At 46.5% G+C, this 14,867-nt stretch overlaps 1 protein-coding gene across 1 annotated transcript in view; it reads left to right on the forward strand.

Moving 5' to 3' along the window:
• LOC126997111 (centrosomal protein of 131 kDa-like) overlaps positions 1–14,867 on the forward strand; it is a 36,442-nt gene that overhangs the window by 6,339 nt on the left and 15,236 nt on the right. The window contains exons 5-8 of the mRNA XM_050858170.1: positions 3,147–3,467; positions 3,521–3,614; positions 9,190–9,413; positions 13,378–13,766. Of these exons, the coding sequence (XP_050714127.1) occupies positions 3,147–3,467; positions 3,521–3,614; positions 9,190–9,413; positions 13,378–13,766 (1,028 nt within the window). The remainder of the gene's footprint in view (positions 1–3,146; positions 3,468–3,520; positions 3,615–9,189; positions 9,414–13,377; positions 13,767–14,867) is intronic.

Here is a 14,867-nt window from a genome sequence, read left to right on the forward strand (position 1 = left end):
CTCTATATTCATCTTTGCTCTTCTATATTTGCTCTTCTATATTTGTTGTGCTATATTTGTCTTTCTACATTTGCTCTTCTATATTTGCTCTTCTACATTTGCTCTTCTATATTTGTTGTGCTATATTTGCTCTTCTACATTTGCTCTTCTATATTTGCTCTTCTACATTTGCTCTTCTATATTTGTTGTGCTATATTTGCTCTTCTACATTTGCTCTTCTATATTTGCTCTTCTACATTTGCTCTTCTATATTTTTTGTTATATATTTGCTCTTCTAAATTTGCTCTTCTATATTTTCTCTTCTACATTTTCTCTTCTATATTTGTTGTTACATTACTTCCTTCTCTACATTTGCTCTTCTATATTTGCTCTTCTACATTTGCTCTTCTATATTTGTTGTGCTATATTTGCTCTTCTGCATTTGCTCTTCTATTTTGCTCTTCTACATTTGTTCTCTATATTTGTTGTGCTATATTGCTCTTCTACATTTGCTCTTCTACATTTGCTCTTTCATTTGCTCTTCTATATTTGTTGTGCCATATTTGCTCTTCTACATTTGCTCTTCTATATTTGCTCTTCTACATTTGCACATCTATATTTCCATTGACTGCCATACCTGGCTCTTCTACATTTGCTCTTCTAGGCCTGTTGGCTCTTCTATATTTGCTCTTCTATATTTGCTCTTCTGCATTTGCTCTTCTATATTTGCTCTTCTACATCTGTTGTTATATATTTGTTGTGCTTATTTGCTCTTCTAGATTTACCCTTATATTTGCTGCGCTATATTTGCTCTTCTATATTTGTCGTACTATATTTGCTCTTCTATATTTGCTCTTCTATATTTGTTGCTATATCTTGCTCTTCTATATTTGTTAGCCTATATTTGCTCTTCTATATTTGCTCTTCTATATTTGCTCTTCTACATTGTCGGTTTTTCTACATTTGCTCTTCTATATTTGCTCCTATTTATCTCTATATTTGTTGTGCTATGTTATCTTCTATATTTGCTCTTCTATATTTAACTCTTCTACATTTGCTCTTCTATATTTGCTCTTCTATATTTGCTCTTCTATATTTGTGCTATGTTGGGCGCACGGTATATTTGTTGCTGTTGCTCTTCTATATTTGCTCTTCTATATTTGCTCTTCTACATTTGCTCTTCTATATTTGTTGTGCTATATTTGCTCTTCTATATTTGTTGTGCTATATTTGCTCTTCTATATTTGCTCTTCTATATTTGCTCTTCTATATTTGCTCTTCTATATTTGTTGTGCTATATTTGCTCTTCTACATTTGCTCTTCTATATTTGCTCTTCTATATTTGCTCTTCTATATTTGTTGTGCTATATTTGTTGTGCTATATTTGTTGTGCTATATTTGCTCTTCTACATTTGCTCTTCTATATTTGCTCTTCTATATTTGCTCTTCTATATTTGCTCTTCTATATTTGCTCTTCTATATTTGCTCTTCTACATTTGCTCTTCTATATTTGCTCTTCTATATTTGCTCTTCTATATTTGTTGTGCTATATTTGTTGTGCTATATTTGCTCTTCTATATTTGCTCTTCTATATTTGCTCTTCTACATTTGCTCTTCTATATTTGCTCTTCTATATTTGCTCTTCTATATTTGCTCTTCTATATTTGTTGACTATATTTTGCTCTTGCATTTGTTGTTATATTTGCTCTTCTATATTTGCTCTTCTACATTTGCTCTTCTATATTTGCTCTTCTATATTTGCTCTTCTATATTTGCTCTTCTATATTTGTTGTGCTATATTTGTTGTGCTATATTTGCTCTTCTATATTTGCTCTTCTATATTTGCTCTTCTATATTTGCTCTTCTATATTTGCTCTTCTATATTTGCTCTTCTATATTTGTTGTGCTATATTTGTTGTGCTATATTTGCTCTTCTATATTTGCTCTTCTATATTTGCTCTTCTATATTTGCTCTTCTATATTTGTTGTGCTATATTTGTTGTGCTATATTTGTTGTGCTATATTTGTCTTCCCACATTTGCTCTTCTACATTTGCTCTTCTATATCTATGTCTCTTATATTTGCTCTTCTATATTTGCTCTTCTCACATCTATGTTGCTCTTCTATATTTGCTCTTCTATATTTGCTCTTCTATATTTGTTGTGCTATATTTGTGCCATATTTGCTCTTCTACATTGCTCTTCCACATTTGTCTTCTATACCTGGGTTCCTTCTATATTTGTTGTGCTATATTTGCTCTTCTATATTTGCTCTTCTATATTTGCTCTTCTATATTTGCTCTTCTATATTTGCTCTTCTATATTTGCTCTTCTACATTTGCTCTTCTATATTTGTTGTGCTATATTTGTTGTGCTATATTTGCTTTCTAAATTTCATATGCTACACAATAATTACTTCTGCTACACTATAATAACCTTTGCTTCGCTATAATTGCCTTTGCTACGCTATAAATGGCTTTGTTATACTATATTTGCTATACTATATTTCTGACCTAACCAAACCTAACCTAACCTAACCAAACTTAACTTAACCTAACCTAACCAAACCTAACCTAACCAAACCAAACTTAACTTAACCTAACCTAACCAAACCTAACCTAACCAAACCAAACCATAACCTAACCTAACCAAACAAAATCCTAACCAAACCTAACTTAACCTAACTTAGCCTAACCACAACCAAACCTAACGAACCAAACCCTAATCCCAACAAACCTAACCAAACAAACCCCCAACTAACCTAACCAAGCCTAACCTAACCAAACTTAGCCTAACCTCCAACTTAAACCCCAAACCCAGAACCCAACCAAGCCGAACCAAACTTAACCTAGCAAGCAAAAACCCCAACCCAACCAACCAAACCCAACCAACCTAACCTAATCCCAACCAAACAAAACCCCAACCTAACTAACCAAATCTAACCTAACCAAACTTAGCTTTAACCTAACCCAAACCAAACCAAAACCCTAATTTAACTCAACCAAACTTAACCTAACCAAAATCAATCTAACCAAACAAACCTAATAACCTAGCCAAACCTAACTCTAACTTAACCTAACCAAACAAAACCCTAACCTAGCCTAACCAAACCTAACCTAACCAAACCTAACCTAACCTAACCCAACCTAACCTATACCATATTCCCAGGCAGCAGATGACCCCCTTAAGGACACAGCCACCTCAGCAGCCACAGCCAAACAGGACAGCCCACCTCACCCCCCACAGCCGCAGGTCACCCCGGCCTACACCGACTCATCCTGCACCGCCGACCTGCCCAGCTACCGCGCCGGGGCCGTCACAACCTTCATCATGCGGTCGCGCTTTGCCGCCAGGGACAAAACGGTGCCACTATTGCGCGCCCAGCCATCCAAGGACCTTCTGGAGGCACTCAGGATGATCGAGGACGAGGAGAAGAGTGCCAAGAGTGCCGAGGACCTGCCAGAGAGGGACACGGGTACCTCCACTGCAGCATGGGATTACTGCCACCCACAGTGCCTCCACGTGGTTCTGGGGGAGGGAAGCGGGCGTCGCTGCCAGTGGTGGAGGTGCTGGTGGAGAAGGTGTTCCTCTTCACGCAGGACCTGGTGGAGCGGTGGCACTTGGTGGAGCAGCATGGTGAGTGGGTGGAATTTTTGGACGGGTTTTGGTGTGGAGAGTCAAGCAGGCAGACATTCCGCCGCCCAAGAACACATATTTGACAAGGCTTTCATAGGACTTGTGGGCATTTACAGGAGTAGTTGTATGACCCTGGTGGTAGTTTGACCCTTCCTCTGTACCGTGAACCTGAAGAAACACTCATTAGAACCAGACTGACCCCCTCTTTGGCTTTTAGATATAGCTGATGTATGAAGCCAGAGAGTCTTATAATGCTGGGCAAGGTGTTTTTGTGTCTTCTGGGGAGCAGCGACAAAGGGGTTGCTGTTTCCTCTTCCTGGTCTTCCTCCTCCTTCCTCTTCTTTCTCCTCCTCCTCCTCTTCTTCCCTCTTCTTCTTCTTTCTCCTTCTAATCTTCCTTCTGCATCCTTTTCCTCTTCTTCCTCTTCCTCCTCTTTTTCTTTCTCCTTCTAATTTTCCCTCCTCATCCTCCTTCTCTTCCTCCTCCTCCTCATCTTCTTTTTCCTTCTAATCTTCCTTCTTCTTCTTCTTCATCCTTTCTTTCCTCTTCCTCCTCTTCCTCCTCCTCTTCTTCTTTTTCCTTCTTCTTCATCCATCTCCTCCTCTTCCTCCTCCTCCTGTTCTTCTTTTTCCTCCTAATCATCCTTCTTCTCCAGCCACCTCTTCCTCCTCCTCCTCCTTCTCCTCCTCTTTCTTCTAATCTTCCTTCTTCTGCATCCTTCTCCTCCTCCTTGAGGATCTACAACGCTCCAATGCGTTACTTTGGGACACCATGACGTCATTCCCTCAACTCCCTACTCCTCCTTCTTCTTCTTCTTCTTCTTCTTCTTTTTCTTCTTCTTCGTTCTCCGAAATTTTGACTCGATCACATACCTCCTGCTCCTCAGCCCCCTCCATTTCTCATCCCTCCCCCGCCTCCTCCCTTCCCTCCTCCACCTCATCACCACAGGCCGCCAACACCCCCCCTTCTTCACCCTCCACCACCAGCACCGCCATCACCCCCGCCCCCTCCCCCACCCATCCCACCATCACCACCACGACCTACTCTTCCTCCTCCCCTTCCTCTTCCTCCACCACCATCACCGCCATCACCCCCGCCCCCTCCCCCACCCATCCCACCATCACCACCACGACCTACTCTTCCTCCTCCCCTTCCTCCTCCTCACTCTTCTCTTCCGCCCTTCTTCCTCCTCCACCTCTGCCCCTTCCTCCACATCCTCAACATCCTCCTCCTCTACTCCTCCCAGCCAACCCCTTCCGCCTCTTCCTCCTCCTCCGCCTCTGCCGCCTCCTCATACATTTCTTCTCCCCTCCTCCACATCCTCAACATCCTCCTCCTCTACTCCCCCCCAGCCAACCCCTTCCGCCTCTTCCTCCTCCTCATGCATTTCTTCTCCCCCCTCCTCCACATCCTCAACATCCTCCTCCCGTACTCCTCCCCAGTCAACCCCTTCCGCCCCTTCCTCCTCCTCCGCCCTCTGCCACCTCCTCATACATTTCTCCCCTCCTCCACATCCTCAACATCCTCCTCCTCTACTCCCCTGCAGTCAACCCTTCCGTCTCTTCCTCACCTTCCCTTGGCTCCCCCTTGTCCCTCTCCACTACAAACACTCCTAACTCCTCCACGTCCAGTCGCCACCACACTCCCTCCTCACTACTCATCCATTAGGCATACAAGACCATTCTTCCTGCTGTGGTCTGTAGATCAGGACACAGTTTCAGGGCACAGACAAGCTGAAAACATCTGTTAGACTTGTAGGGGACTCGCTGGTTAGAGGTCAATGCTTGAATTCTACGGCAGGAATACAGAGACGGAGGCGTTATTGTATTCGAGCCAAACTGGACGACATTACTTCAGCTGTCGATGCTGTCACGGAACTCATGAAGGAAGACACAGTTTATTTGATTCACGGGGACAAATGACGTTCAGTCTACTCAAACTCAGGCCCTACTATCAAAATACCGTCAGGTCATTCAGCGTTACAAGACCAAGTCCCCTCACGTCATTGTTTCTGGAATTCTACCAGAATCAGCGCTTACGCCGGCTTCAACAGCAAAGCGAGCAACATCAATACTAGTCTGAAGGAAATTTGTGACGACGAAGGCGTGGGCGTTTACAAACGCCTGGCACCACTTCCTTGAGCGCCCAGACTTGTTTTGGAGCGATGGACTACATCTGAATGAGGTTGGATCGGTGGCGTCTCGGGAGGCTTCTGGGCGAGGCAGTGAAAAGCTTGTCAAAAGCCTTTCAAAAACGGCGGTAGAGGACGGGCAAAGGCAGCCCTTGATCAACCAACCCGTAGCGTCAGTGCGACTCACAAGAAACTGTGTAACTAACCACGCCTCCGACAAGCGAACTGGTACAACTCGTCACGGCCACATTTCTATCATGTACACAAATGCACGTAGTTTAATGCCCAAAAAGGACGAAATTAGGGCGTATATTGCAACAGAGAAACCAGATGTGGTAGCCATCACAGAGACTTGGGCCAACTCTACACATCTAGAATCCGAAATGTCATTCCCTTGGGTGCAAAGCTTCCACAACAGTCGAAAGCACGAGAAAGGAGGAGGAGGAGTTTGCTACGTAAAAAGTACACTCCCTGCCATAAAAATAGACAAACAGGACGCAGAGAAATACGATTCTGTCTATGTGGAAATAACCGCAAATAACAAGAAACTAACACTTGCAACCGTATACAGGCCTCCGAAACAACAGGCAGCCGATGACACTGCCCTCTGAAGAGATTCACTCTGTAACACAAAGCAAGGAAGCAATTATAATTGGGGACTTTAACTGCCCTAACATTGACTGGGGACTGATGACTGGAGATCAAGAGGGTAACAGGCTTTTAGAAATGGTGGAGGATTTGTTCCTCACTCAAGTTGTAACTCAACCAACAAGAGAAAACAATCTGCTGGATCTGGTATTAGTAGCGACCCGACCTCATTCGCGACTGTACAGTTGGTGAGAAACTTAATGGTGCGATCACCACTTAATCCGTTTAATATCAATATATGTCACAAACTCGTAGATAATCCGTCAGTGATACCAGATTACAAAGGAAATTTCAACTTAGCCCGTGCACTGCTTCCCCTACGACCTGGGACCAACTTGGCATCACCGACAATACAATCGACAACGCGTGGAGCGTCTTCAAAGATAAGCTGTTGCAAGTAGAGAAGGCTACAGTGCCTACAGAAATCCAGGTGAGTAAATGGGGCCAGATCCACAGTGGATGACCAGAGAAATAAAAGGGCAGTAAACCTAAAAAAAGGAATTATAATTTGATGAAAGAGAATGCTACGGCCGAAGCCAGCACACAGTACCACAACAACCTCAGAGCTTATGGCAGCCTTATTCGGAGTAGCAAGCACAACTATGAAAAGCAAATAACGTGAAATCAAAACTAACTCCAAGAAATTCTTCACGTACATAAGATCGAAGAAGAAAGTAAAATCCAATATTGGTCCCCTGACAGACGAGACTGGATCTGCAACTCAGGACAGTAAACAGATGGCCAGAATCCTCAACAGTAACTTCGCATCCGTATTCACAGTCGAGGACATCGAACCATTCCGAGGGTCCTGACCCTTGAGTGAGATCACGCCGCTGGAAATTGACACAATATCACGACCAAGAAGTAAAAAAGTACTTGGACAAACTCGACACGAACAAGTCAACAGGACCCGACAGTTTGTCCCGGTTATTAAAAGAGCTTAAACAACAAATACTTCAACCACTCACTAACATATTCAACCGGTCAGTCCAACTAAACAAGGTCCCGGAAGACTGGAAGATGGCGAACGTAACACCGATTTTCAAAAAAGGAGAAAAAAGCGTTGCATTAAACTACAGGCCCATAAGTTTGACATCAGTGGCAGGAAAAATACTCGAAAAGATTATTAGAGATAAACTTGTTAAGTTTCTAGAAAACAATAATATAATCTCCGACACCCAGCATGGCTTCAAAAACAAGCGCTCCTGCCTAACGAATTTATTAGACTTCTTCCAAGGTATATATAAGAACTGGGATGCCCACATCCCCAGTGATGTTATATACCTGGACTTTCAGAAAGCCTTCGACAAGGTACCGCACGAGCGACTCCTTAAGAAACTGCACTCGGCGGGCATTGGAGCCAATCTGATCGCGTGGATAAGAGATTGGCTCACCGACAGAAAACAACGAGTACTACTCAACGGACAGCCTTCCGATTGGCTACCAGTCACTAGTGGAGTGCCTCAAGGGTCAGTGCTGGGGCCCATCCTCTTTATCATATATATCAATGACCTAGAATCAGGACTGAAATCCACAATATCGAAATTTGCAGATGACACCAAGGTGGGTGGAGATGCCCTCACAAAGACCGACTGCGAAATCATTCAGAAAGACCTCAATCACATTATCGAATGGTCGGAAAAATGGCAAATGTCTTTTAATGTTGACAAATGCAAAGTCATGCACATTGGGTCCAGAAATAGTAACCACACATACATCATGAATGGGAGACCTCTGCAAGCAATGCAGGAGGAAAAGGATCTTGGAGTCACTATCAGTAGTGACCTGAAACACGCGAATCACTGTAAAAAAGCATACAACAAGGCCAACATTATGCTCGGGTTCATAGCGAGGAACTTCGAGTGTAAAACACCAGACGTGATGCTATCCTTGTATAATTCCATGGTAAGACCGCACCTCGAGTATGCAGTGCAGTTCTGGTCTCCCAATTACAGAAAGGACATTGCTCTACTGGAAAGGATTCAACGACGCGCCACAAAGATGATTCCAACCTTCAGGGCTCAACCGTACGAGGAACGACTCAAGCGACTCAATCTCTTTACATTGGAGAAAAGACGCCTCTGAGGATATGATTCCAGTCTTCAAGTATCTAAAAAAGTTCAATAACGTCGATTACTCCAAATTCTTTGAACTGCAAACCAACTCAAGAACTAGAAATAATGGTTTACCCATTCAGTCGAGTCGATGTAACACAGACATTGGAAGGAGTTTCTTTTCAAACCGAGTCATCCGCCACTGGAACAATCTTCCCTCAGAAGTAGTGAATGCGAATACCATCAACTCCTTCAAATATAGAATCGACCGTCATTTCGCTCAAGGGAGTAAACTGAATAACGAAGGGCTTCCATCTGCTCCTCAATATCGAGGTGCTTTCATCTGCTCACCAAGCCCCAAGTGGCGGTCGAGCAGATTAAATCACCCAAGCGGGCGACCTCGTAATGAGCCAATAGGCTTTCTGTTGCCTGCATTTCCATGTTTCCATGTTTCCTCATCTTCATCTTCCTCCTCCTCCTCTTCTTCTTTTTCCTTCTAATCTTCCTTCCTCCTCCTCCTCCTCCTCCTCTTCTTTCTCCTTCTAATCTTCCTTCTTCTTCATCCTCCTCCTCTTTTTCATCCACCTCCTCCTCCTCCTCCTCCTCCTCCTCCTCCTCCTCCTCCTTCTCTTCTTTCTCCTTCTAATCTTCCTTCTTCTTCATCCTCCTCCTCCTCTTTTTCATCCACCTCCTCCTCCTCCTCCTCCTCCTCCTCCTCCTAATCCTTCCTCCTCCTCCTCAGACCGCCGTGATGATCTCCTGAGACAGCTGATGGAGGCTGAGCGGCAGCTGGAGGGCATCTGTGTGAGCGAGGGGTGCAAGCAGGACCCCGCCACCAGCCCCCACCTCCACCAGGCCTGTGAGGAGCGGCTGCGGCGGCTGAGGGCGGAAACGGATGCGCGGATACAGAAGAATCTTGACCTCATCCGGAAACTGATGGATGACAAGAAACGGCTGACAGAGGAGGTGGGTGTGAGAAAGAGAGAGAGAGAGAGAGAGAGAGAGAGAGAGAGAGAGAGAGAGAGAGAGAGAGAGAGAGAGGTTACCTTCAACATTAAATATCCTCAGTCTATCCTTAGCTCAAAATCTCAATTGAAAACTTCACATCTCCTCTCTCACTAAATCAGCTTCCTCGAGGTTGGGCGTTCTGTATCGTCTCCGCCGGTTCTTCTCCCCTGCACACATGCTGTCCATATATAAGGACATTGTCCGCCCTCGTATGGAGTATGCATCTCACGTGTGGGGGGGCTCCACTCACACAGCTCTCTTGGACAGAGTGGAGTCTAATGCCCGTACCAAGAGTTACGAAGGTCTAGCGACGAAGATTGAAGGGAAGGACAGTGCGTACCTAAGTCACTAGCATTTTTGGAACGAAGGTCTGCGGGAGAGATGTAGGGAAGGCAAGGTCTACCCTGTGTCTTCCCTCAGACCTTCGAGGAAAAATATGTTCATTTTCCAAATTTGGCGCAGCAAATAGTTGCGGTTCAGTTAAAACAATCTGAGAAAATATTTTCCCTAATTGGAAAGTCATATATTATAGTTGCAGCGAATATGTCTGTCTTGTTTACAACAACAGCACGCGCCTTCAAAGCACAGAGGAACCAGACAGCCGAGAACCTTCGTGGCTCACATTCTCCAACGATCTGTGGGTTTTAAAATTCTTTCTCATTTCAGTTAAGACATCTGGCTCTACAAGATCAAACAAAGGGTATCTTAATAATTTACTGCATGCAAATAACGATTAATAATGGAAAAAAACATGAAATAATAAATAATAACTGTTGAATGCGATGCTAGGCTATTTCAAATATATTAGGCTACCCATGTTATTTATACATGCAACATCAAAATTTCTTATGTATAGAGACTTGCAGAGTCGTATGTCACTTATATCCCTTAATGGATGAAATATGAGTATCTGAAAGGCTGTAGATCGTTCGTGTATGATCAAACTATACTGTTTGATATACAAGTTGTTTCTTCGTGTTCTTGTATGGTATATTATCGATGCAAATCTTCTGTTTGCGGTTCATATACGACGGTTTGAGGATTTTTTGGATACACAAACATTCAAATGATCTTCACGCAATCACAAACTCACAATGTGCAGGTGCTACATCTACGTTCACGAGTGGACAGACGGAATGAAACGGACGATATTATGGCTGTAACTGCACCGTGGAGGTATTGTACCTCCATGGATAGCACTGTGTGTTTGTATGTGTGTGGGTGCATTACATCTGGTAGGTGAAAAGAAGGTTGCAGTGTGTGTGTGCATTTACCTTCCCCAGCGACTTGTGGTAAGGATTGTAGGCATGGTCTGAGGCCGTGCCTACATTGTCGAAGGGAAGGTACGCGGCTCGACCTTCATGACTCTTGGTACGGGCCTAAGGCTCTTCGTCTCATCAGCTCTCCTCCTCTTACTGATAGTCTTCTACCTCTTAAATTCTGCTGCCATGCTGCCTCTCTTTCTATCTCCTGTTGATATTTTCATGCTGACTGCTCTTCTGAACTTGCTAACTGCATGCCTCCCCCTCTCCCACAGCCCCGCTGCACACGACTTTCTACTCATGCTCATCCCTACACAGTACTGTCTCCAGGATTGTGAGTTTCAGGTTTGGGATTCACCAAGTTTGCGATAGGGACCCAAAAATTTGATTTTTATTGAAAACTGAAATTGCGATATGGACTGAAAGGAAAAAGAAAAGGCTGCTAAAACCAGGTTTTTTCACACCTTGTTGTGGTGCTTGACTCCCATTCTCGCTCCTACCCACCCCCGGGCCTTTCCCTTGGTTGCGGGAAGCATGGTGAGTGAGCATGTGTGTGAGCAGCCACGACCGCGCTGGGCCCGAGCAGCTGACAGGCGGCTGATGATGGCGATGGTGATGATGAGTGTCGGCGGCGTGGCCCCCACATCAGCACCACCCAAACAGCACCTTCATCGGGGCCCGTGTGTGTGTGTGTGTGTGTGTGGCTGTGCCCATCATGGCCCAGGCTCCTCAGTCTGCCAATTCCCACCTTCCACATGTTGTGTGGGACATCTTTCTTTTCTTCCATCTCTTCCTTTTCAAAAGAAGAGATGGAAGAAGAGAAAGGGTCCCACGCAACATGTGGAAAACTAGAACAACTAGGTAAATACAACTAGGTAAAAATACACACACACACACACACACACACACACACGGGCCCCGACAAAAACACCGTTCAGGCGGCGCTGATGCAAAGGCCACGCCGCCGAGTCTCATCACCACCATCACCATCACCATCACCATCATCAGCCACTCGTCAGCTGTTCGGGCCCAGCGTGTGGCCGGGGCCGTCTGCACACATGTGCTTGGCCACCTGGATGGGTGGCCAAGCACAAGATGTCAGCGGTCTTCAATTTTCCCCATAAGAATAATGGCTCAAAGTTTGTGATTTCAATGTTTGCGCCCGACAACGTTGACCTATTCATCGCATACTTGGAGACAGCACTGTATTGTCCAAAGCCCTTATGCAAGAGTTGACCAGCATCTCCATTCCTTCATCCCCTTCACTGGCAAACTCTGGAACAGCCTTCCTTCACCTGTATTTCCTCCTGCCTATGACTTGACCTCTTTCAAGAAGAGTATCAAGACACCTCTCCCTATGAAATTGACCTCTCTTTTGGCCACTCTATACTTATCACTATATGAGGGCAACAATTAGCGAGCTTTTTTTATTTTTATTTCTTCTTTTTGTTGCCCTTGAGCTGCTCTCTGTGCTGTAAAAAAAAAAAAAAAAAAAAAAAATTATGAAAGAGTGAAGATATTTGTTAACTCTCTCATTTGTAAGTCGGACAACACCATGGCTCCTCCCTTCACCCTTTGCTGCCCTTTTCCAGTTCCACCCTTTCCTACCCTTCCCTTCACCCTTATTTTCTGCCCTTTGCTGCCCTTCCCTTCATCATCAGTAACTACCCTTCATCACCCTTCCCTCCCCACCCTTTGCTGCCTCTCCCATCCCTCCATGTCCACCCTTCCCTGCCCTTCCCACCCATCACACCCTTCCTACCCTTCCCTTCTCCCACCTTCTTCCCCCACCTCCTCCCTGCCCTTCCACTCACCCCTTCCCCACCCTTCCCTCCCCACCCTTTGCTGCCTCTCCCATCCCTCCATGTCCACCCTTCCCTGCCCTTCCCACCCATCACACCCTTCCCTACCCTTCCCTTCCCACCCTTACCTTCCCCACCCTTCCCTGCCCTTCCCACTCACCACACCCTTCCCCACCCTTCCCTTCCCCACCCTTTGCTACCTCTCCCATCACTCCATGTCCACCCTTCCCTGCCCTTCCCACCCATCACACCTTCCCACCTTCCCTTCCCCACCCTTCCCTGCCCTTCCCTCACCACACCCTTCCCACCCTTCCCTTCCCCACCCTTTGCTACCTCTCTCCATCCCTCCATGTCCACCCTTCCTGCCCTTCCCACCCATCACACCTTCCCACCTTCCTTCCCACCTTTGCTACCTCTCCCATCCCTCCATGTCCACCCTTCCCTGCCCTTCCCACCCAACACACCCATCCCCACCCTTCCTTCCCCACCCTTTGCTACCTCTCCCATCCCTCCATGTCCACCTTCCTGCCCTTCCCACCCATCACACCCTTCCCTACCCTTCCCTTACCCACCTTTGCTACCTCTCCCATCCCTCCATGTCCACCTTCCCTGCCCTTCCCACTCACCACACCCTTCCCCACCCTTCCCTTCCCCACCCTTTGCTGTCTCTCCCATCCCTCCATGTCCACCCTTCCCTGCCCTTCCCACCCATCACACCCTTCCCCACCCTTCCCTTCCCCACCCTTTGCTACCTCTCCCATCCCTCCATGTCCACCCTTCCCTGCCCTTCCCACCCTTTGTCAGCCAGCCTTTTCAGCCCCCCCATCCCCTCCTTACCCACCCTTCCCTTCCCTTCAGTGTGAGCGGCAGGAACATCGCGCCAAGCTATCGGACAAACGCCAGGCTGACCGCACCAAGGCATCGGAGGAGCGTCACACCCAGGAGCTTAAGACCCTAAAGGAACGCCTGGCAGCCTCGGAGCAGGACCGCCGGGAACGATGGACGGCGCAGAAGACCCGCAGCATCAGGGAGTCCGTTCACCGAGGTCTGGACACTAAGCTGAAGGAGATGAGCGCCAAGCATCGTGATGAGCTGAGTCTCCTGAAGGCACAGCACTGGGAGGCACTGCGGGAGGCCGAGGAGAAGGGCCGCGCCAACCTGCAGGCCGCGGAGGAGGAGTGGAAGAGGAAGGCGGAGACGGAGAAGGAGGAAGCGTGCCGCAGGGAGAGGGACAGGGAGCAGCAGAGGTGGGTGGCTCAGGAGGAGGAGGAGGAGGAGGAGGAGGAGGATAACTGATAAGATGATGAATGAGGAGAAAGAGGAGATAGAGGAGGAGGAGGAGGAGGAGGAGGAGGAGGATAACTGATAAGATGATGAATGAGGAGAAAGAGGAGGAGGAGGAGGAGGAGGAGGAGGAGGAGGATAACTGATAAGATGATGAATGAGGAGAAAGAGGAGATGGAGGAGGAGGAGGAGGAGGAGGATAACTGTTAAGATGATGAATGAGGAGAAAGAGGAGATGGAGGAGGAGGAGGCGGTGGTGGAGGAGGAGAACTGATAAGATGATGAATGAGGAGAAAGAGGAGATGGAGGAGGAGGAGGAGGAGGAGGAGGAGGAGGAGGAGCAGGATGATCACTAATAAGAAGAAGAATGAGGAGAAAGAGGAGAAGGAGGAGAGGAGGAGGAGGAGGAGGAGGAGAAGGAGGAGGATGAGGAGGATAAATAATAAGATGATGAATGAGGAGAAAGAGGAGATGGAGGAGGAGGAGGAGGAGGAGGAGGAGGAGGAGGAGGATAACTGATAAGATGATGAATGAGGAGAAAGAGGAGATGGAGGAGGAGGAGGAGGACGACGAGGAGGAGGAGCATAACTCTTAAGATGATGAATGAGGAGAAAGAGGATGGAGAAGGAGGAGGAGGAGTAGGAGGAGGAGGAGGAGGAGGAGGAGGAGGAGGAGGAGGAGGATAACTGATAAGATGATGAATGAGGAGAAAGAGGAGATGGAGGAGGAGGGAGGAGGAGGAGGAGGATAACTGATAAGATGATGAATGAGGAGAAAGAGGAGATGGAGGAGGAGGAGGAGGAGGAGGAGGAGGAGGATAACTGATAAGATGATGAATGAGGAGAAAGAGGAGATGGAGGAGGAGGAGGAGGAGGAGGAGGAGGAGGAGGATAACTGATAAGATGATGAATGAGGAGAAAGAGGAGATGGAGGAGGAGGAGGAGGAGGAGGAGGAGGAGGAGGATAATTGATAAGATGATGAATGAGGAGAAAGAGGAGATGGAGGAGGAGGAGGAGGAGGAGGAGGAGGAGGATAACTGATAAGTTGATGAATGAGGAGAAAG

This window comes from Eriocheir sinensis, chromosome 11, assembly GCF_024679095.1.
Source record: "Eriocheir sinensis breed Jianghai 21 chromosome 11, ASM2467909v1, whole genome shotgun sequence".
In the NCBI taxonomy this organism is placed as follows: Eukaryota; Metazoa; Arthropoda; class Malacostraca; order Decapoda; family Varunidae; genus Eriocheir; species Eriocheir sinensis.